At 43.7% G+C, this 24,494-nt stretch overlaps 1 protein-coding gene across 4 annotated transcripts in view; it reads right to left on the bottom strand.

Annotated features, from left to right (window-relative positions):
- SMG6 (SMG6 nonsense mediated mRNA decay factor) overlaps positions 1 to 24,494 on the bottom strand; it is a 243,067-nt gene that overhangs the window by 200,482 nt on the left and 18,091 nt on the right. For all 4 annotated transcript variants that reach the window (XM_015118204.3, XM_077969801.1, XM_077969800.1 and 1 more), the window contains 2 exons: positions 22,358 to 22,468; positions 21,388 to 21,600 (listed from right to left, as the gene is read on the bottom strand). In XM_015118204.3, coding sequence (XP_014973690.1) covers positions 21,388 to 21,600; positions 22,358 to 22,468 — 324 coding nt within the window. The remainder of the gene's footprint in view (positions 1 to 21,387; positions 21,601 to 22,357; positions 22,469 to 24,494) is intronic.

Raw genomic sequence — 24,494 nt, forward strand, 5'->3', positions numbered from 1 at the left:
TGTCCTAATCCCACCATTATTCTAACTCTGAGGCGGCAGACATGCGATGACTGGTGCTATAATAAACAAGTTTCTGCTCCCACTCGGTGGACAAAGCAGACGCGTTGATGGTGTACGCTATATCCCCATTGTACGGATGTAGAGACAAGGACAGAGATTAAGAAATCTTGCAAACAAAAAGAAATTCAGGAATGCAATCCATAATATCTCACTCCTGGTCTGCAGTGACCACAAGTGACAGCTTCCTAGGAGCACCAAGGGCATCTATTAGTGCCTTATTCAACCTTTTGACATATATCACTTGCAAGTATTTCAAAAGTCTTAGAGTTGTATAGATCTGTCCAGAAGTCTAAAGGAAAACCTGCCAAAGAAATTCCTCAGAAGAGAATGTCAAATGTGTTAACATAGTTTGCTTGACAAATTAGGACCTAGCATCTCAGAGATTTGTGGCACAAGTAAACTCAAAATCTCATTAGCGAGAATAAGGTTTTAGCATCTTTATCAAGAAAAAACATCCCAGAAAAATGTAAACCCATACCAAGTATTATTGCAATTCCTCTTTCCCATACACACCAGGAGCTGCAGTCCTACTGTGTGTAAGTCAAGAATAGGACTTAGTGCCAATGATTACAACACAAAGCATAACTTATTCCTAAGCCAAGCTGGGCTTGGCTCAGAAAGCTTCCCAGAATGATGGAAGGCATGACTTTAGAGTGAGTCAACCTTTGCTAATACATAAAATAAAGCAGAGAAAGAACTATTTGAAGGATTCACTTCTAAGCTTGAGCCAAATCAAAAGCTCAAATCAATTCACATTGTGATGAATCCTCAGTTCCAACTGAGTGATTAGACAGCATCAACGTGGACATCTATACCATGGCCCAAGACATTCTAATGATAGAATCTTGGCTGGGAGTCTCAGAAGCAACCATTCCTTGCAGTTTCGAACCATGCTATGTTTTTATCTATGTCGTTCCTTCTGCCAGAAAAGTCTGCTGACCACATCTACCTAAAACACTTCTTTGACCTTCAAAATTAAGTTCACAGATTACCTTTCTAGGTCATTCTACCTGTTCACCTGAGTTAATCTTTTACCTCTGTACAGTGTACATATTTCTATTATCACACTTATAACACTTTATTCCAAGTATTTATTTACATATCCTTTTTTCTTACTAGACTGTGTTTTTGAGGGAAGGACTGACATCACTTACCTTTCTATGTGCAGTACCTAGACTAACAATTACTATATAAAGGTGCTCCATGAATATTTATGGAAATGACCTGAATTGGGACAGGGAAAAACTTGATTTCCTCAGAGACTACTAGCTGGCCTCAGATGAGGTTTTACAGCAAAACAGGCAAGTGAAAAGAGAGAAATATCTATATAAAACTTTGAAGCCACTTATTTTAGGCAAGATACAAAGGTACACACTATACTGTAAGATAAAATAAATGAAAAACAAGAAAGAGGAGCCAAAGAGAAAAAGAGAAAGAGGCCACCAACAGTAAAGTCACAATCCCAGATGCACACCCTTTACACTTACGAAAGGAAGTTTGGCTACAACCTCTGGAACAATTAAAATAGAGAATTATTCTGGGTTAAAAATTCACAAATTTGTTATTATGAATAACAATCTACAAATGTGCATGAGGTTAAAGAAACCCATTTTCTACTAAGAGCAGAAATTTCTTCCATAGGCTTCCACAAAGACATCATGCAACACAAACAGCAATGCTTCTCTAGGTCTCTATTTTATTTATCTTCATACAGGCTGATGACACACTGAAGTACAAACCATTAAAAGCAGTACTACTAGTACCCAATGTTACCTAGTTACATAGCTCTCTGATGGTTCTAGGCATGAAGGATACGGAAAAAACAGTAGTAGGAGAGGTGCCTAGTGATTTCTATAATAAATGCTCAATAAATTTTGGATCAGAAGATGGAAGACAACTCAAAAAACCACTTAAGCTCTTAAAAATAAAAATGTGTGGTTAATACATTTTATAGGAACTCAAACATCAGAAAGACAGAGGGTACAGATAGTATTTTAAATTCTTTCTGGTCTAGAGAGTCTATACACTCACACTAGGGAGAATAAAAGAGCGCAGTTCGCTTCAATACTAAATATTTATGACTAAAGTGAAAGGCTTCCAAGAGGGGAAAAACCTGGAGTTTCCCCCTGGAGTCAAACAAACAGTCCACAGACTGGGGAAGGATCATGAGCCAAGAAAACAACGATTTCATATTCTCTCTCTTAGCTCAAATACATCACATCTAAGATGGTGAAAAGTGGGTAGAAATGAAATTCTGGAACCTTTAAGAGCAAAGAGGGATTTTACAGAATGATCAAACTATGGATACAGCTCCCCAAGAGAACAGGCAGAAACAAAAACCAATATAGGAAGTTGGTGAGAAAGGCAATGCAGGAAAAACAAAAAGGGTAGTGCAGCCTTCTTATGCCACTTAACAGGCAGTGTGTTACTATATAAAGAGAGCCGCTCCCACAGTAACATCACCTCACTATTCCTTCCTATAGCAGCTGCGGATTGACCAGGGATCCAAGGTACAGGTCTCATTCTTATTTGGAAGGCTCTTCACAGACGACGAGCTGGATCCTAAGGGACGATTTATAGTACCCCTCACGTACACTCCAGTTGGCTGGAACTCAGCAGCTGATTGCTCCCTTGTCTAACTTGGTAAGGAGCCAAAAGACGACTTTTCTCAGTCAACTCTCCCAAGCTGGAAAAATCTCTAATGCCAGAGTTCTGGCTTAAGTCAGGATATCAGGTTATTCATGAGATGCCAAAACTACATCTTTACATTGGCTTTGAACAAGTCCCTCAAGTACACCATACAGATTCCCACAGAACTCAAAATCATCTGGATATTAAGGCCAAAGATGGCTACTCCATCTCTCACATGGAGAGGAATGTGCTTTTCACAACACCAGCAACATCAAAACAAACCTTTCATAAATCACAAATCAATCTCAATTCTTAAAATAGGTGTCAAACAACAAACACAACATTAAATGATTTCCTAGGCTAGACATGGTGACTCACAGCTATAATCTCAGCACTTTGGGAGGCTGAGGTGGGCGGATCGCTTGAGCCCAGGAGTTTGAGACCAGCCTGACCAACATGGTGAAACCCCATCTCTACTGAAAATACAAAAATTAGCTGGGCATGGTGGTGTGTGCCTGTAGTTACTCAGGAGGCTGGGATGGGAGGATTGCTTGAGCCCGGGAGGTGGAGGTTGCAGTGAGCCGAGATCGTGCCACTGCATTCCAGCCTGTGTGACAGAGCGAAACCTTGTCTCAAAAAAAAAAAAAAAAAAAAAAAAAAAGATTGCCTTAAAACTTTGTATTCTACTCTATTGAAAGAAAACTCTCCCTATTACACTAGCTACTCAAATTCTCTCTCACTATTGTTGATCCCTGGGCCATCAAAATCCAAATCCCAAGTCAGGTTCTCTGAGATGAAATGAAGGAGTAAACCTTAACAAAGTGTTTTTGATCTTGTCAAGCTTCAAAAGTAATGGTTCTCAACCAGATTATCATCACCCATCCCAGGAAATGTTTGGAAGTATATGTGGGTCATTACTGGCATGTAATGAGTGAAGCCAGGAATGCTAAACATCCTGCAAGGTCAGACCTGCATAATGAAGAACTGTCGGCCAGGCGCGGTGGCTCATGCCTGTAATCCCAGCACTTTAAGGGGCTGACCACCCGAGGTCAGGAGTTCAAGACCAGCCTGGCCAACATGGCGAAACCCTATCTCTTTTAAAAATACAAAAATTAGCAGGGCGTGGTGATGGGAGCCTGTAGTCCCAGCTCCTGGGGAGGCTGAGGCAGGAGAATCGCTTGAACCCGGGAGGCGGAGGTTGCAGCAAGCTGAGATCGCCCCACTGCACTCCAGTCTGGGTGACAGCGTGAGACTACATCTTGGAAAAAAAAAAAAAAAAAAGAATTGTCTGCTCAAAAGGCGATAACACTCTCATTAACAATCAATGTCCTAACAGAAGAACCTTATCATTCAACCGCATTCACCTCTCCCAGCTTTTAGAGCAATGGTAAATTTTTACTGTAAAAGGTCACAGAGAATAGTTTAGGCTCTGCGGGCCACATACATCTCTGTCACGTGTGGCTCTTTTTGAACAACTCCTGATGTAAGAATGTAAAAACCATTCTTAGCTCATAGGCCTCTGGCAGTATTTTGCCCATCCCTGTTCCAGGGTATTACCTGAATCATTAGTCTGTTTACATTAATTTAGAGATGCTGGTTAAAATAAAATGTGATGGAGTGTGCTATAAACAACACCAATAATGCATCAAACAATCTTACAGAATGAAAAATGAGCTTCAGAATTTAGCCTTCCCACCTAAGAACTGGTGCATGTGCTAGGCTTCTAATCACCTCATTCTCTTCCCCTGTGCCTTTCAGGTGCTTTAGGTTTTCTTCTGAATGTTCATTTTCAAACACGTTACTGGGAAGAGCACAAAAACGCCTTTCCCCCCTCTTCAGGATCTGGTACTTTCTGTTCACCATGCGTGCCACTCAAAGTCTTTTTACAATTATTGCTGTTAACATCTTCTAAAATGTCTAAACCAAACCAAGGCCTGGAAATTCTGACGGGTATCTGGGTCCTGACTTTCCGGATGGTAACTAAAGGTCACGTGGGGTGGAAAGTGGCCTGTGGGTAACACAGAATATACACACGCACGCGAACAGGATATGTTGGTAATCCGGCTTCCTGAGACCTGGTGAGTTTTGAGAGTTCTCATCAACACTCTTGGGGAAGATGAAAAACCTTAAGCTGGGAAATGGTAGATTTTAAGCAAGTGCCCAATCTTAAAATCAGATTTCTATCTACAGCAGAATGGGAAGGTACACCATTTATTCCTCTATATTTTACTTGCCTAAAAACACAGCACACAAAAAATAAACGAAGTGACTACCGAGAGGTTTCTTCAGCGTGGAAGCTGGCGTTTGCAGCATGGCTTATGTCACGTCTCAACCCCAGCAAGATGAAGAGTGTGGTTTTGGTGTTTAACCAGCCTCAACAGCACCCTGGCATTCTTGTTTCTTCCCCCCAGAGAACTCTGCTCTGTTAGAGGAAAGCAACCAACCTCACATATTGAAACAAAACGGATAGGATAAAAATAAAGCCCTGAAGTGGTTTGGTGACCGAGGTCATTTGGGGCGTTAAGGGTTTATAGGTAGGGCCGATGTACTTTTGAGAAACTTGCACTCACTACCAACCACAAAGACATTGGCCTTACAGTCCAGCAGTGATCTGGGCAAGCAGTTCCAGTCCTTGCCTACTAGGGGCTGCTCCTTGCAACACACCTCACATTATCAACATCTGAAAAATCAGGTTCTGGTTCTGACCTTCTTTGAGGGTAATCTCACTAAGCGGTTTCTTATGGCCTAAGAAAAAGAAAACCAATCTGCTTCTTCCCATAGAAAGGGGCTCTAATGAATTCCTGTCATCACGTGCTGCCAAACTGCAGTTCACACACTTTTCAAAGAGCTTCCAGAGTGAAGAGTATAGCCTGAGGTACGTACTGCAAACTACTTTACAAAAGCATAGGACTAATTAAAGACATGAAGTCAACTCACGGCAACCCTAAAAAATTTTCTGATGCCCACCTTACAGATATGGAATCTTTTTCTTTTGAGGCAGGGTCTCACTCTGTAACCCAGGCTGGAGTGAAGTGGAGCAGTCAAAACTCACAGCGGCCTCGATTTTCCAGCCCAGAGTACTCTCCCACCTCAAGCTCCCGAGTAACGAGGACCACCCACCACATCTGGCTAATTTTTTTTTTTTTTGGTAGAGACAGGGTATCCCTATGTTGCCAAGGCTAGTCATGAACTCCTGGATTCAAGCAATCCTCCTGCCTCAGCCTCCCAAAGTGCTGGGATTATACATGTGTGAGTCACTGTTTCCAGCAAGATATGGAGTCTTTATATCCATGAGGCCAAAAAATTAAGCTGGCTTTCTCTGTCATGATGATATAATTACAAGACAATGAAATAACTGGGTTATCACAGATAAAGCATTTACCTACCAGCACAGACACTCAACTATTCTTTATCATTATAGATTAAATCAATGCTTGCGCTATACAGAGAAAACCAGGCCAAAAGCTTTCTTTTTCAACGTATTTACTTATTTATGTATTTTTTAAGTAAAATATTTTTATTATTATTAGAGATGGCATCTCATCATGTTGCCTAGGCTGGTCTCCAACACCTGGGTTCATGCAATTCTCCCGCCTCAACCTCCCAAAGTGCTGGGATTACAGGAATGAGTTACTGTGCCTGGTCTAAAAGCTTTTTCGAAGCTTTTTAATGGGTACTGGCTCTCAAACTATCAACCTAAAGCCTCATGATACAACTCTAGGAATTAGAACTCATTCCAACAGAAAGCAAGTCACCTTGCCTAAGGAAACCTTATAAAACCATGCTCTGATCTATAACTGTTTTGGGGGGAGGGTGGAGGAATTAGATGTGTACCACTCACACATGGCAGCTTTCATAGCAGCAGCAGCTCAGGTGGACAAACTATGCAAGGGGCACTGAAAAGACAAATGATGAGTCGAAAGAAAATACTAGGTGGGAAGCAGTGACTCACGCCTGTAATCCCAACACTTTGGGAGGCTGAAGCGAGCAGATCACTAGAGGTCAGGAGTTTGAGACCAGCCTGGCCCACATGGTGAAACCCCATCTCTACTTTAAAAAATACAAAAATTAGCCGGGTGTAGTGGCAGGTGCCTGTAATCCCAGCTACTTGGGAGGCTGAGGCAAGAGAATTACTTGAACCTGGGAGGCGAAGGTTGCAATGAGTCGAGATCGTGCCACTGCACTCCAGTCTGGGGTGACAGCGCAAGACTCTGTCCCAAAAAAAGAAAAAAAGAAAAAAAAAGAAAGAAAAGAAAATGCCACCTGCATAACATACTTTCAAAATAAAAAACAAAAAACTGTACACTTAAAAAAAAAAAAAAAAAAACAGCCCTCAAGCAAATACAACAAGTGGAGCATGTGAAAGTTCTGTGCTCTGGGCCACCTGGCCTGGGTTTTCCACAGGGAAGCTATGCTCCTTTGCTAACCAACTTTCACTTGGCTTGTCTATCGATTAAATGCAAAAAGGAAATATACTATCCAACTTTGTGTAGCCACATATTCCAAGTCAGAAAGAAAACAGGCCGGGCGCGGTGGCTCAAGCCTGTAATCCCAGCACTTTGGGAGGCCGAGACGGGCGGATCACGAGGTCAGGAGATCGAGACCATCCTGGCTAACACGGTGAAACCCCGTCTCTACTAAAAATACAAAAAATTAGCCGGGCGTGGTGGCGGGCGCCTGTAGTCCCAGCTACTCGGAGGCTGAGGCGGGAGAATGGCGTGAACCCGGGAGGCGGAGCTTGCAGTGAGCCGAGATCGCGCCACTGCACTCCAGCCTGGGAGACACAGCGAGACTCCGTCTCAAAAAAAAAAAAAAGAAAGAAAACTGTCATTCTCAACTTAAAGTAGAGCCTCTAAGAAAATCACAAGAGATTTGGGTAGAGGCAGCATGGAAAATTTCAAGCAGAAACTATGAGTTCCAGCCCTAGGGAAATAAGGTTATCATTGTCATCATCTTACAGATGAGAAAACTAAAGCTCAGCCAGGTTACAGAACGTGCCCAAAGTTTCACAGCTAATATCTGATAAAAGTAGGACTTCAGGCCAGGCGTGCTGGCTCAGGCCTGTAATCCCAGTGCTTTGGGAGGTCGAGGCAAAAAGATGGCTTGAGCCCAGGAGTTTGCGACTGCAGTGAGCTATGATAGTGCCACTATATTCCAGCGTGGGTGACAGAGAGACTCTGTCTCAAAACAAAAAAAAACAAAAAAAACTAGCACTTGAACTCAGGACTTTCCAAAGCTCTGCACTATCCTGGCTCTGACATACAAATACTAGACAAAATTATGAAAGTTAACAGCCAGCCTCTAGAGAGATACAATGGATCTGAGGCAATTACTCAGGGAAGGATCTCCCAAGTCCAGTGGTAATGGGGCGGGGGGGAAGGTGAATGTAACAGCGTGCATCATATACTACTAATAATGCAAGAAAAGAAATATAATCACATATACACCTACGTAATACATTACCTATTGAAAATAGTTCTTTAGAGGCCAGGCGTCTTGTAATCCTAACACTTTGGGAGGCTGAGGTGGGAGGATCACTTGAGCTCAGTTTGAGACCAGTCTGAGCAACACAGCAAGACCCTTTCTCTACTAAAAATAAAAAAAATTGGCCAGACGTGGTGGCACACGCCTGTGGTTCCAGCTACTTGGGAGGCTGAGGCAGGAGGATAACTTGAGCCTGGGAGATGGAGGCTGCAGTGAGCTATGATTGTGCTGCTGCACTCCAGCCTACACAACACAGAAGAACCATGTCTCAAGGAAAAAAAAATTCTTCAATTAAAAAACTTTAAAAGGCAATCACTCCTCTGTGTGATCTCTTTCAACCTCTATTCCCACTAACTTAGAAACCAACTCCAGCATTACAGCCTAGGCACTTTTCCAACTACAACCCAGCCTTTGAAACAAGGTCATACACTTTCTATGCACGGGAGCGTCAAATTAATGCCCCATGCCCTAAGGTGTCACTAGTTCAATATGCTTCCTTACGAAAAGGCCATTTTCAGACTCAATCTTTTTTTTTTTTTTTTTTTTTTTTTTTTGAGACGGAGTCTCGCTCTGTCGCCCAGGCTGGAGTGCAGTGGCCAGATCTCAGCTCACTGCAAGCTCCACCTCCCGGGTTCACGCCATTCTCCTGCCTCAGCCTCCCAAGTAGCTGGGACTACAGACGCCCGCCACCTCACCCGGCTAGTTCTTTGTATTTTTTTTTTTTAGTAGAGACAGGGTTTCACCGTGTTAGCCAGGATGGTCTCCATCTCCTGACCTCGTGATCCGCCCGTCTCGGCCTTCCAAAGTGCTGGGATTACAGGCTTGAGCCACCGCGCCCGGCCTCAGACTCAATCTTTTAAAACAACAATTGGTCTATCAGATGCCTAACATTTCTTGAACTCGCTCTTCTCTACTCATGTGGCTTGAGAAGTTTCTCTCTACACACAGGAGGGAAGGCCTACAGGTGTAACTTTAATTGTATTACTTTGATAAAACAGAAAAATAAGACCAGGTATGGTAGCTCACACCTGTATCCCAGCACTTTGGGAGGTTGAAGCAGGAGGATTGCTTGAGTCCAGGAAATTGTTCTCTTGGTTTTTGTTTGTTTTTGAGACAGTCTCGCTCCGTAACCCAGGATGGAGTGCGGTGGTGCAATCTTGGTTCACTACAACCTCCGCCTCCCAGGTTCAAGCAATTCTCGTGCCTTAGTATCCTGAGTAGCTGGAATTATAGGCATGCACCACTATGCTTGGCTAATTTGTGTATTTTTAGTAGAGACAGGGTTTCACCATGTTGGCCAGGCTGGTCTTGGGGCCTGACCTCAAATAACCTGCCTGCCTCAGACTCCCAAAGTGCTGGGATTACAGGCGTGAGCCACCATGCTCAGCCAAGTCCAGGAGTTTGAGACCATCCTGTAAATTTTAAAAAGCTGTCAGGCATGGTGACTCACACCTATAATCCCAGCGCTTTGGGAGGCTGACATGGGTGGATCACCTGAGGTCAGGAGTTCGAGACCAGCCTGGCCAAAATGGTGAAACCCCATCTCTACTAAAAACTATAAAAATTAGCTGGGCATAATGGCGGGCGCCTGTAGTCCCAGCTACTCAGGAAGCTGAGGAGGCAGAATCGCTTGACCCTGGGAGGCAGAGGTTGCAGTGAGCTGAGATCATGCCATTGCACTCCAGCCTGGGCAACAGAGCAAGACTCCGTCTCAAAAAAATAAAAATAAAAAATCAAATAAAAATAAAAAGCTGTAAATTTTTTTTTAATTAGAAAGAAAAAAAGCTTTGCCCTACTTAACCCAAACCATTGGCAATTTCCTCCAACAACCAAGACACAGAGAGACACTACTATGTTTGAGTTCAAAGTGCCTAAGTGCATTGTCTAAAAGAATAGCCCTTCAACTTTTTAAGTCAGCAAGCTGTGGGGTAAAAGATTCAGTCAACCTCCACCCTACCAAATTTAATGGATGGAACAGTGCTGCTTTTGCTCAGTTAACAATGCAGACACGACAAGTAAACAATGAGAAATTCCAGAAACAAATTATATTTCCAGAATCCTAAGGTGTATTATGGGAGATCAGCCGCTGACCACCTCCCAAGTGCACACCATGGCACCAAACTAGAATGTGGTTCTGGCAGAAGGCTCAGCCTCCTCGCTACCCTCCAACTTTCTCACACCGGCCTCCAAATTACCACAGATTGAGGTGCCCTGTGAGCCCTCTGCTGTTTCACACCTTCTGTCTTTGCTCATGCTGTTACTTCTGTTTGGAACACTCTCTTCCCAATCTGCCCAGGTAACTTTTCCAGGAAGCCTTCTGAATTCACGTTCCTCTCTCCTCACCCCAACCCATGCCTCTGCCAGGACTGGACCAAGAGCCTCTCTCTGTATCTCCACAGTCCCCAATACATACCTCCCTCCTGGCACCCACCACAATACAGTCAACCCTCATTATTCACGGATTCTGCACTGTGAATTAACTTACTCGCTAAAACTTACTCGTAACCCCAAAATCACTACTCCTGATGCTTTCACAGTCATTCTTACACATGCACAGAGCAGCACAAAATTTGAGTCACCCAACGTGCATGTTCCTAGCTAACGAAGGTCAGAAAAAGCAACTCTCTGCCTTTGTATTTCAGGTCATACTTTAAATAAGTGTCCTTGGCCGGGAGCGGTGGCTCACGCCTGTAATCCCAGCACTTTGGGAGGCCGAGGCAGGTGGATCACGAGGTCAAGAGATCGAGACCATCCTGGCTAATACGGTGAAACCTCATCTCTACTAAAAATACTAAAAATTAGCCAGGCGTGGTGGTGGGCGCCTGTAGTCCCAGCTACTCGGGAGGCTGAGGCAGGAGAATGGCGTGAACCTGGGAGGCGGAGGAGCTGAGATCACATCACTTTACTCCAGCCTGGGGAACAGAGCGAAACTCTGTCTCACAAAAAAAAAAAAAAAAAAAAAAAGCATCCTTTTCGTGGTGTATTTAGTATCACATTTCTGACATTTTTGTTGGTGATTCTGTTGTCTAACATGGCCCCCACGCCATTGTGCTTGGGGAGTGTGATGAAGTGTGTCTAGTACTCCTAAGTGCAAGAAGGCTGTGATGTGTTTTACGGGGAAAATGGGTATTAGACAAGCCTCGTTCAGCTATGAGTTACAGTGATGTCAGGCAGTGAGCTCAATGTTAATGAATCAACAATACATATTAAATAAGGTGTGTTTAAACAGAAACCCACATAAAACAAGGTTATATAACTGGCCGGGCGTGGTAGATCACGCCTGTAATCCCAGCACTTTGGGAGGCTGAGGCAGGTGGATCACGAGGTCAGGAGTTCCAGGCCAGCCTGGTCAACATAGTGAAACCCCGTCTCTACTAAAATTACACAAATTAGCCAGGCATGGTGGTGCATGCCTGTAGTCCCAGCTACTTGGAAGGCTAAGGCAGGAGAATCACTTGAGCCAGGGAGGCAGAGGTTGCAGCAAGCAGAGACTACGCCATTGCACTCCAGCCCGGGCGACCGTGTGAGACTTTGTCTCAAAAAATAAATAAATGAATAAATAAACAAATAAATAAATAAATATTAGCCAGATGCACTCCTATAATCCCAGCTACTCGGGAGGCTAAGGCACAAGATTCCCTTGGGCCCGGGAGGCGGAGGTTGAAGTGAGCAGAGATCGCGCCACTGCACTCTACCCTGTGCAACAGAGTGAGACTCTGTCTCAAAAAAACTCCCCAAAAAACAAGGTTAGATATTGATCAGTTGAATAAACTGTTGTGACCAGAGGCTTGAAAGGATATAATTCTGTATTTCCCTTAGGAGCAATGATCCAGTATTCACTAATTCAGTGTTTGTGGTGAATTTATAGAATTTATAGAACATAACCATCAGAAATAACAAGAATCAATTGTATACTGTATTCTATTTATGTAACCATTTCTTCCACTAGAACAGAAGTTGGCAAACTAGGCCCACAGGCCAAATTGAATCCACCATCTGTCTTTGTAAATAAAGTTTTAATGGAATACAGCCATGCTCATTCATTTACATACTGTCCACGGCTACTTTGGTGGTACAACAGTAAAGGTGAGTGGTGGCAACAGAGAACATATGGCCTACAAAGTAATTTACTATCTGGTCTTTCATAGAAAAAGTTTGCTGACCTATACACTAGACTACACAATCAGAGAAAATAACAACAGTGTATTCATCCTTACAATCCTAGCACAAAACTGGCACAACAGAACGGATAAACTTTAGTCTGCTTAAGCACTCAGCCCAGAACACAGTCTTCTACTCCAAAAACTCAAGGGCAACTGCACTAAGTTCTCCAGACCTAAATAAGTCCTGAAAAAAGACATTATGCAAAGAAATAAAATAGATAATGATACGTAACAGAAGGAAGAAGAGCAAAAGGAGACAGACCAAGGGAAACAAACTCATTTGTTGGGTGAAACAGAAGAGAAAAAGGAAAACAGACAGACACATATTACATTCTATTTGGATAATAGAGATTAGGAGCTTCTATGGTACAGTCCAGACAGAACCACAAAACATTCAGAGAGGCCAAGGAGAAGGAAGGTTTGACAAGAGCTTGGCCAAATATACAATGGCATTTATCTTGTTTAAAGACATAGTTTCTACAATCGGCACCGAGCATGTTGCAGGAACAGTCAGAGTGGGTTGGAGAAAATACTGGGAATGGTGAACCCAATCATTCCAGGACAGGAATGATTTCCTCAAGTTTCAGAGACAAACACCCATTGGCCACATGCAGTGGCTCAGACCTGTATTCCTAACACTTTGGAAGGCTGAGAGGGGAGGACTGCTGGAGCCTAGGAGTTTGAGACCATCCCGGGCAACATAGCAAGACCTTGTCTCTATGTATTTAGCTGAGCATAATGGATGGAATAGGCATAAAAAAGCATGGGCAAAAAAAAAAATATATATATAGGCATGAGCATAAAAAAGGTAGAAACCGAATTATGTGAGTTCCTATCTTTTCTATTATGAGTAAGTTTTTTAAGGGTTGTGCTCCTTCCTACCTATATAAAGAATACAAGCCAGGAGTGGTGGCTCACGCCTGCAGTCCCAGCACTTTGGGAGGCCAAGGTGGGTGGATCACTTGAGGTCAGGAGTTCAATACCAGCCTGGCCACCATGGTGAAACCCTGTCTCTACTAAAAATACAAAAATCAGCTGGGCATGGTGGTGCGCGCCTGTAATCCCAGTAACTCAGGAGGCTGAGGCTGGAGAATCACTTGAACCCAGGAAGTGGAGGCTGCAGTGAGCCGAAATCATGCCGCTGCACTCCAGCCTGGGAGACAGAGAGAGACTTTGTCACAAAACAAAACAAAAGGAAAAAAAGTCTATCAGTCTATCATCTATCAACCACTCCCAATCCTATATGCTTTCTTCCCCAGCAGACAGACATGTATTACATTCTATTCAAGATGCTGATAATAAAACAATCAGATCTAAAAAATCCTCAGCAGTTCTATCAGAGACTTTTCAGTGTGAAAATGATTTCTGATGTTGTAATTTAACATCCTTAATTAACTCCCTGTCAGCAACAATTCATTTGACAAGCAGTATCCCGTTTCTAAAGGGAGACGAAGAACAGAAAACATAGCCGCTAAATAAAGAATGCCCAGAACCGTGGCAACACGGATTTGGAGGGGCCTGCGTGGCAGGTGGAAGAGTTAAAATGTGAATCTCAATAGGATGCTACTTGCATTTGAGGCTGGCAGTCCCTCCCCAGGCTGGATGTTCAACCCAAACCACATCTCAAGACTAAAAACCAACAACCCACAAGCTAACCTCCTGCAATCATTCAGAGCGAGAGAAAGATCCAAAGCAAATGCTTGGCAGAGAACAAACTAGTTGGGATGTTACTACTGTTACTAACAACCACCTGAAGCCAAACTTTGTTTACTCATGAATCTAAATTTAAGTAGTCTGTGCTAGAAATTCTCTAGGACTTGTCAAAGGAACAATTCCAATTAAGGCTAATCACCCAGTTCTGCTATAATGTTCATTTTGAAAATGAGAATTTGTTTCATTGCCATAAATATATAAACGAACAATCTGGGCATAACACAACCTCTGTCTTTGCTTATGTGTGATTTTGTTTACAAGAAACACCAGGTGAACAGAGAACTGCATCCAGCTGAATCAAGCTGCATAGGAATACACAAAACATACACATGCACACACCCCAAACATCTACAGCTAGCCCAGTTCACCACATGATCATATGTTATGAGCCACGCCTATCCACACTTGCTGTTACGACTGTCCAGCAAATGTTTTTTTGTTTTTGTTTTTGAGACAGAGTTCTGCTCTTGTTGCCAGGCTGGAGTGCAATTTTGCGATCTTGGCTCACTACAACTTCCATTTTCCAGGTTCAAGCGATTTTCCCGCCTCAGCCTCCCAAGTAGCTGGGACTGCAGACATACGTCACCATACTCAACTTATTTTTTGTGTTTTTAGCAGAGAAAGGGTTTCACTATGTTCACTATGTTCACTGTCAGGCTGGTCTCGTACTTCCGACCTCAGGTGATCCACCCACCTTGGCCTCCCAAGGTGCTGGGATCACAGGCGTGAGCCACTGCACCCGGCCTCTGTCCATCAAATTTTAAGTAACCCTCCTTCTACCACTTCACAATAACTCACAAGCCGTAACCCTTTTCAAGTCCACTTCCACATGTCAACTTTATGTCTTTTTTTTTTTTTTTTTTTTTTTTGGAGACGGAGTTTCGCTCTTGTTGTTTAGGCCGGAGTGCAATGGCATAATCTCGGCTCACAGCAACCTCGACCTCCCGGGTTCAAGCGATTCTCCTGCCTTAGCCTCTTGAGTAGCTGCGATTACAGGCATGCGCCACCACATCTGGCTCATTTTGTATTTTTAGTAGAGACGGGGTTTCTCCATGTTAGTCAGGCTGGTCTCGAACTCCCAACCTCAGGTGATCCACCCGCCTCGGCTTCCCAAAGTGTTGGGATTACAGGCATGAGCCACTGCACCCGGCCAACTTTATGTCTTTTTCACGGTAAAGTGCTATGTTTAATGTAGTATTTACATATTTATTTATTTTTATTTATTTATTTATTTTTGAGGCGGAGTCTCGCTCTGTCACCCAGGCTGGAGTGCAGTGACGCGATCTCTCAGCTCACTGCAAGCTCCGCCTCCAGGGTTCACGCCATTCTCCTGCCTCAGCCTCCAGAGTAGCTGGGACTACAGGCGCCCGCCACCACACCCGGCTAACTTTTCATATTTTTAGTAGAGACGGAGTTTCATCATGTTAGCCAGGATGGTCTCAATCTCCTGACCTCGTGATATACCTGCCTCGGCCTCCCAAAGTGCTGGGATTACAGGTGTGAGCCACCGGGCCCGGCCGTATGTACATATTTCTTAACCATTTCACATGTATAAAATTGTACAACAGTTTTAAATCAGGTTCCTATCTTTTTCATTACGTCACTGAGAAAGTTTTTTGAGGGTGGTGCTCCTAATTCCATTTTCTGCACAAGCCCTGCGGTTTTTATTGCATGATTTTGCATAGCACAGTAATTTTTAGGAATGTATATACTACATTATAGCAGGAATAATTTATGTCCAAATAATAACTTTAAAAAATAAGTTGCAGATTGTTATATATAGTACTATCCCCCTTTCTTTTTTTTTTTTTTTTTTTGAGACAGAGTCTCGCTCTGTCGCCCAGGCTGGAGTGCAGTGGCCGCATCTCAGCTCACTGCAAGCTCCACCTCCCGGGTCTACGCCATTCTCCTGCCTCAGCCTCCCGAGTAGCTGGGACTACAGGCGCCCGCCACCTCACCCAGCTAGTTTTTTTTTTTTGTATTTTTTTAGTAGAGACGGGGTTTCACCGTATTAGCCAGGCTGGTCTCGATCTCCTGACCTTGTGATCCGCCCGTCTCGGCCTCCCAAAGTGCTGGGATTACAGGCTTGAGCCACCGCGCCCGGCCTATCCCCCTTTCTGTTAAAAAATATATTTCAGCCAGGTTTGGTGGCTCATGCCTATAATCCAAACATTTTGTGAGGCAAAGGTGGGAGGATCGCTTGAGCCTAAAAGTTTGAGACCAGCCTGAGCAACATAACGAAATCCCATCTCTACAAAACGTTTTTTAAAAATTAGCTAGGCATGGTGGGGCACATTTGTGGTCCCAGCTACTCAGGAGACTGAGGCAGGAGGATCGCTTGAGCCCAAGAAATAGAGGCTGAAGTGGGCCGTGACCATGCCACTGCACCCCAGCCTGGGAAACAGAGGGAGATCCTGTCTCTCAAAAAAAATTTTGAAATGCATTTCATGTTTTTATAGGTATGTGCACACATGTATATACTTATAAACGCTTAGAAAAAGGTCTGGAAGGACATCAATCAGTTAACAATGATGTCTCTGAAGGAAAGAATACAAGTGACTACCACTTTAAACTATATATACTGTTTTTTTTTTTTTTTTGAGACAAAGTCTTCCTCTGTCACCCAGGCTGGAGTGCAATGGTGTGATCTTGGCTCACTGCAACCTCCGTCTCCCGGGTTCAAGTGATTCTCTTGCCTCAGCCTCCCGAGCAGCTAGGATTACAGGCAGACACCACTATGCTGGGGTAATTTTTTTGTATTTTTAGTAGAGATAGGGTTTCACCATGTTGGCCAGGCTGGTCTCGAACTCCTGACCTCAGGTGATTGGCCCACCTCAGCCTCCCAAAGTGCTGGCATTACAGGCATAAGCCACCGCACCCAGCCTAAACTATACATACATTTCTGTTTAATTTAGAGACAATGAATTGTTACTAGTTATGCAACCTGAAAGTTCCTTTTAAAACAAAATAAATTTGTTCCAGTACTAGAAGTATTGGAAAGAGTGATCATTATAGAAATCCAATTATATCATCCCTCTGCTTAAAATCCTTAGTACCTAAATGACTAATGTTTGACATGATGGATATTCTGCATACCGATTTAATCATTACGCATTCTATGCATGTATAAAAATATCACACGTAGCCCATAAATATGTACAATTATTATATATCGATTTTTAAACATGACCAACACAACTCCAAAAATATTAAAAATCCTCAATACCTGACAGCCAAACCTCAAAATATTTATGAAGGACCTGGCCCCTGCTACCTTCTCTAGCCTCATCCCTTGCTGCTTTTCCCCTCATTTGTGTATCAACTAGAATCTTCCATATGCAGACACTGGGTACAAAGAAGTGAACACGCCAGATGTGACTCTACTCTCACAGAGCCTTCAATCTAGCAAGGTAAAGATCTTCACAAAACTACACTTAAAAGCACTTACACCAGAAATGTGGTATTACAAAGGCGAAATGGCCAGTCTCAGGGATCAGGAAACGCTTCCTTGAAAACATGACATTTAGGCTGAGACCTGAAGGGTAAGAAAGAAAGTGACTGATAAAGGCAGAAACACCAGTGAGAGGTAAGTGCATTGCTGGCAGAGAGATGTACGACAGCCAGGAGCCAGAAAAGGGCTTGAATCCTTCAAGGAAGAAGCCAGTGTGGCTGGAATACAGTTAACAAAGGAAGGAAAAAAGTATGAAAAGTATAAGATATCTTATACTAGCAGGAGCCAGATCATGAGGGGCCCAGTGCACTATGTCGAGGATTTTAGACCTGATTATAAGAGCAAACAGAAATAACTAAACACTTTCAAGAAGGGAGTGGCATGATCAGAAATGGGTATCTGGAAGTTCATTCATTTGGGTTACTGTCTAAAAAGAAAGGCCAGAAAAGGACCAGGAATAAATCTGAAAAGACCATTAGGGACTTCTTTCAATAGTATATGGATTACTGAAATGGTGATAGCTTGAACTACTATGGCAGCAGTGAGAAAGGAGAGAAGTGGATGGCTTCAAGTTACGATTAGGAAGTGGATTCAACAGTATCCACCTCCTAATAACCAGGTAGTACTGACTGGATGTGGAACAGAGGAAAGGAACATGTCAAGCATGACTCAAGTCGCTCACAGGAGAACTTCTCACACTCTAGACTCCAGCCATACTGAACTATTCACAGTTCCCAAAGCCTCCACACCTCATCCACGTTTTCATGCCTCCATGTAGAAATGCCCTTATGTCATCTTTAAGCTGCAAAATGTGGCCTCGCCCCAGCCTTCCCTAACCATGACTGGATTAGGTGTTCCAACTGCATGCTCCCACAGCCTCTCATGCTTGCCTTTATCACAGTACTGACCACACGGAACTATAACGACACATCTATGTCTTCCTCACATGAACCAGTGCTCTTTGAGGTTACAAATCATTTTTGGTTATTTTAATTTTTGTATCCTCAATGCTTACTTCTTATCAATGTGTGTGTTCCAAGGAACAGAGAAAGCAAGTTGAGCTCTTGGGACCTACTGTGAGGGAAAAAAAAATATAGGAAGCCAACTTGGGCCTGAGAAAGCAGGTGAAAATGGCAGTGTGGTTTCCTGGCTAGATAAATGAAAAGTTATGAAACTGCAGATTTCTTTTTTTTTTTTTTGAGACAAAGTCTCGCTTCTTTGCCCAGGCTGGAGCGCAGTGGAACAATCTTGGCTCACTGCAACCTCCGCCTCCTGGGTTCAAGCAACTCTCCTGCCTCAGCCTCCCGAATAGCTGGGATTACAGGAGTGCGCCGCCACGCCCAGCTCACTTTTTTGTAGAGACAGGGTTTCACCATGTTGGCCAGGCTGGTCTCGAACTCCTGACCTCAAGTGATCCGCATGCCTCGGCCTCCTAAAGTGCTGGGATTATAGGCGTGAGCCATCGCGCCAGGCCAGAAACTGCAGATTTCTTCAAGGGCTGGTAGCCTAAAACGAAAAGCCCAAACTCAAAGATTTAAATTTAAAGAAAATTAAGGGAAATAATTACCCAAGGATGATATACAAGCTGAAAATATATAAATAGCTTCATCAAGTTTAGAAAACAAATTAAATTATATTCTATCTACAAGTTTTTACCAAAACTATATTCATATATTATTTGTATATTTAGAAATAAAATGGGACAGACATGATACCTCATGCCTGTAATCCCAGATCTTTGGGAGGCCACGGGAGGACTGCTTGAGGCCAGGAGTTTGAGACCAGCCTGGGCAACAGGGCAAGTCTCCATCTCTACAAAAAATGAGCTGGGTGTGGTGGTACATGCCTATAGTCCTAGCAACTCAGGAGGCTGAGGCAGGAAGATCACTGGAACTCAGGAGTCGGATCGCATCACTGCACTCGGTCGGGCCTGAGCAACAGAGACCAACCCTGTTTGTGACTGTATACATTCACTTTTTGGAAGGCAGGGTCTCACACGTCACTCAGGCTGGGGTGTAATGGTGCAGCCTTGATGCTCTTGGGCTCATTCTTGACCTTTTTTTTTTTTTTTTGAGACAGGGTCTTGCTCTGGCACCTAGGCTGGATCATAGCTATCAACAGCCTTGAACTCCTGGACTCAAGCAATCCTCCTGCCTCAGACTCTTGAGGAGCTAGGAGCAGAGGCCCGCATCACCATGCCCAGCTAATTTTGAAAATTTTTTTGTAGAGACAGAAGCCTCGTTTTGTTGCCCAGGCTGGTACTAAATTCCTGGGCTCCAGCGATCCTCCTGCCTTGGCCTCCCAAAGTGCTGGGATTACAGACGGCAGCCACCACACTGGACCTTGACTCTTTCTTCTCCCTGAGCTCCCCACGTTCAACCAAGTCTTTTGGATTCTACCGTAATAACATGGCTTGTGTCTGTTCACTTCTTCCCACCTCCAAAGCCGTTTCTTAGTTCAAGTCTTTTTCATATCTCACTTGGAACTACCGTAGCACCCTCCTTGTCTCCTATTTCTAGTCTTACTCTTCTCCAAACATTTTACAAAGCGGCCAGGGTTGTATTTTTGAAGGGCAGACGTTATTCCCCTATTTAAAGCATCCAATAGCTCCCAACTATTTTCAGGATAAAGTCAAATAATTTATTGTATGACCCTTCAACATCTAGCCCCAGCTTATACCACCCACTGGGTGAATTTTACCCTTAAGGCACAACGAACCAGCCACTGCAATTTTCCACCTACTGTGCTCTCTCTCTCCCCCCAGCCTCAGCCCTTTGCATATGCTATTTCCTTTGCCTGGGAATCACTATCACCTCCCTTTTCCTTCTTGAGCTAACTCCTACTTGTTCTTTATACTTCAATTGACCAATGGCTGCTTTGGTCCCATGGCTATGTGCTCTCATATACTGGGTGTGAACCCCAAAACAAAATTAATTACACTATAACTGCCTATTCAGTCTCTTGCATCCTCCACTAGAATGCACTGAGACAGCAAGAGATCTTGTCCACTGTATCTTTAGTGACGGGCACACTGTCGATAATTACTTCCTAAGTCAATGAAGAGGAGAAATCTTCTAAACAAGCCTGTGATTTTCTACTGTCATTTCTCCCAGCTTGAAGGAAAAAGTCTCCGCCCAAGAGTTATAAGAGGATATCCCAGCCAGGCGCGGTGGCTCACGCCTATAATCCCAGCACTTTGGGAGGCCGAAGCGGGCAGATCACAAGGTCAGGAGATCGAGACCACGGTGAAACCCCGTCTCTACTAAAAATACAAAAAATTAGCTGGGCGCGGTGGCTGGTGCCTGTAGTCCCAGCTACTCAGGAGGCTGAGGCAGGAGAATGGCGTGAACCTGGGAGGCAGAGCTTGCAGTGAGCCGAGATCGCGCCACTGCACTCCAGCCTGGGCGACAGCGTGAGACTCCGTCCCAAAAAAAAAAAAAAAAAAAAAAAAGAGGATATCCCATAGAAGGCTGATCACAAATCAGACTAACCAACCTATCCATGCTACTTTAGTTCAGTCTCAGAATATAAGGTCAACCAAGAGGAAAAAATAAGTACAAAATCCCACATAGAATCCTAAAAAAGCATCATGTTGATGACGCTGAACAAAAAGCAGCCAAAAAAACAAAAACAAAACAAACAAACAAACAAAAAAAAATTCGAATCCTACTTTTACTAAATTCTGCAGTGACACATAGTGGTGAGAGGGGGAAGTACATAATAAAGACGAAGCATCCATGAGAAGAGAAAAGACCATCAGGGAGCCTCAAGTGGTTTGTCTTCCTTGCAATCAGAGGGAAGTATCTGTGCCTCACAGCTGTAGGAACCAGGGCACCCAGGCCTACTGAGCTAGTTGGGCTCATTGTATCACTTTCAGGAACTTACATCACTGGGACTCAGGCTGCCCAGCCCATTCTCTTGCTCAGAATCCTTCCCAGACTCAGTGCCCTGGGAAGACCGTGGATGGGATGGATGAATCCAGATCTCCAGGCGAGTGGTGTCATCTCCAACATGCCGGAAAGTAGACTTCTTTCCTTTCCGCCATTGGTCAGGGCTCAGTTCCAATTCTTCATGTTGCTTCTTTTCTATCTGTTCTGCCTATAAAACATACAAACACATAAGCTCATGGCCGGGTGTGGTGGCTCACACCTGTAATCCCAGCACTTAAGAGACGCCAAGGCAGGTGGATCACTTGAGGTCAGGAGTTTGAGACCAGCCTGACCAAAATAGTGAAACCCCATCTCTATCAAAAATACAAAATTAGCTGGGTGTGGTGGCGCACACTTGTAATCCCAGCTACTTGGGAGGTTGAGGCATGAGAATCACTTAAACCCAGGAGGTGGACGTTGCAGTGGGCCGAGATCGCATCATTGCACTCCAGCCTGGGCAACAAGAGCGAAACTCTGTCTCAAAAACAAAAAACACACATGAGCTCAGATTCGCCTGAGATTCAGCTTTCAGAGAAAAGCCTCACCTCACCAGTATTTGTTTATTTGACAATAAAAAGACTGTACCACAGTCCCAAAGTAGCAGTGTCATCTGCTTTGTCTCATAAAAGTTATCAATTCTGTAGAGCATGTACATGTACATCCAAGGGCCCCTGACAGCTCTCCTGAAGATCACAGTTTTGTCCTGCACAGGGGCTGACCGATCATCCCTCAGCACAGTCTGACGGGACCACTTAAGGACGCTATGAGTCATTCCCTGAGGACACACAGACACTCAGCAATAATCGCACCTCAGATAAACCTCACCAGCTACGATCCTGCCACTGCGCAGAGCCAGAACACACCAACACTCAGGGAAATAAATGCATTATTCGAGGAAGGAAGGGTTCTGCCACATCCCCACTCACCTTCCGCTTGGTCTCTTCAAACAAGCTCATGAGACTCTCCTTGGCAGTCAGGATAGGGTTGCTGGCAGCTAAACTGCGCATATAGTAATAGACAGCGTCAAGCTTCCTCCTCTGTGGAAAGAGGCCAGAGATATTCAGTCAACCAATTCTCTTCCTAACTCCAGCAAGAGGCAGCTGACTCAGGAAATCCTACTCTCTCTCCCAGCCTGTCTCCCAAACTGAGAGGAATTCCAACAACAAAACCAGAAATGCTATCCACGGGAGAAGCCATCGCAACTGCATCACAGATCTCTTCTCGCACAGTATTATATCTTACATGCAAAGGTGCTCCAAGAACCAAGAACTCATAAGGAGAGAAAGGAATGAACAGCCTCTTAAAATACAAACAGAAGGCCGGGCGCGGTGGCTCAAGCCTGTAATCCTAGCACTTTGGGAGGCCGAGACGGGCGGATCACGAGGTCAGGAGATCGAGACCATCCTGGCTAACACGGTGAAACCCCATCTCTATTAAAAAAATACAAAAAACTAGCCTGGCGAGGTGGTGGGCGCCTGTAGTCCCAGCTACTCAAGAGGCTGAGGCATGAGAATGGCGTAAACCCGGGAGGCGGAGCTTGCAGTGAGCTGAGATCCGGCCACAGCACTCCAGCCTGGGTGACAGAGCCAGACTCCCTCTCAAAAAAAAAAAAAAAAAAAAAAAAAAACCACAGAAATTACAACTTGTTCTTAGAGAAAGTATGATGTTCAACTCACTTTATATTTCCTATTCTTATCAGACAGTCAGTATGGTATAATGAAATCACGAAATTACAAACCAGACAGACCTTGGTCCAAATACTGGCTAATCCAGGAGTTGACTTGGAGACTTTGGACAAAAGTCTCCAAGGTTATTACATTATTATGTAATAATCTTCCTGAGCTCCATATCCTCAACACTACAGTGGGAGTAATAATACCCAATGGAGGAGTATCCTCAGGCTTACGAAGAGTTGGCCACTGTCTCACACTTAACTGTACTTAATCAATGATGTTGTCATTGTTATTGATAATTTTTTTAAATAAATAATTAGTAGCTGAGTTGAACATTTTATGGATATTATTCAATAAATTCAGCAAGTCTATTTATAAGCAATTAATAGGGAAAAGAAGAAGAAAAAGGAAGTGGGTCAGAAAGAAGGAAAAAGGAAAACATTGAAACAAAGGTAGAAAGAATATCCAAAAGGCTTTCTCATTTTTTCTCCAACTTCATGTACATTTTCACTGTTTTCCATAACTGTTTCAAAATACATTTAAAATACTAGCTTCTCTCTCTCCCCAGCGTCTACTGATCCTTCAAAACTCCTATCTTGTATTCATCTGGCATGGCTAAAGGCACAGGTTCTAAGGTCAAATGCCTGAGTCTGAAATTGGTCTTGCATTTGTTAGGTATGACACTAAGCACGTTAACCTAGAGAAGTTTCCTTACTTGCAAAATGGAGATGTTTACAACATATGTCTCCCAAAAAGATTAAACTTATATAATGCATATAGTTTAACAGAATATTTGGCACACTATTACAGTTAAGTGGTAGCTGTTTTTATTATTATTCCAATCCATACTAATTTCTATCTACCCTACTCACTTGACTCGAGACTGTATTTTATCAAAATATTTTTTCATATTAAAAAATTTCCAAAACAAGCCGGGCACGGTGGCTCAGGCCTGTAATCCCAGCACTTTGGGAGGCCGAGACGGGCGGATCACGAGGTCGGGAGATCGAGACCATCCTGGCTAACATGGTGAAACCCCGTCTCTACTAAAAAATACAAAAAACTAGCCGGGCGAGGTGGCGGGAGCCTGTAGTCCCAGCTACTCGGGAGGCTGAGGCAGGAGAATGGCGTAAACCCGGGAGGCGGAGCTTGCAGTGAGCTGAGATCCGGCCACTGCACTCCAGCCTGGGCGGCAGAGCGAGACTCCGTCTCAAAAAAAAAAAAAAAAAAAAAAAAATTTCCAAAACAGAGATACAACTTACAATCGGTATCTATTGTTGTGTCTTATTGTAATTTGCAGCATTCTTCTCAGTGGACAGAAGATAATGGTGCATCTAACAATCAATTACACAGTTATCAAGTCTAATTTGTATCACTGTCTATACATCTC

The sequence above is a fragment of the Macaca mulatta genome, chromosome 16, assembly GCF_049350105.2.
Source record: "Macaca mulatta isolate MMU2019108-1 chromosome 16, T2T-MMU8v2.0, whole genome shotgun sequence".
NCBI lineage: Eukaryota > Metazoa > Chordata > Mammalia > Primates > Cercopithecidae > Macaca > Macaca mulatta.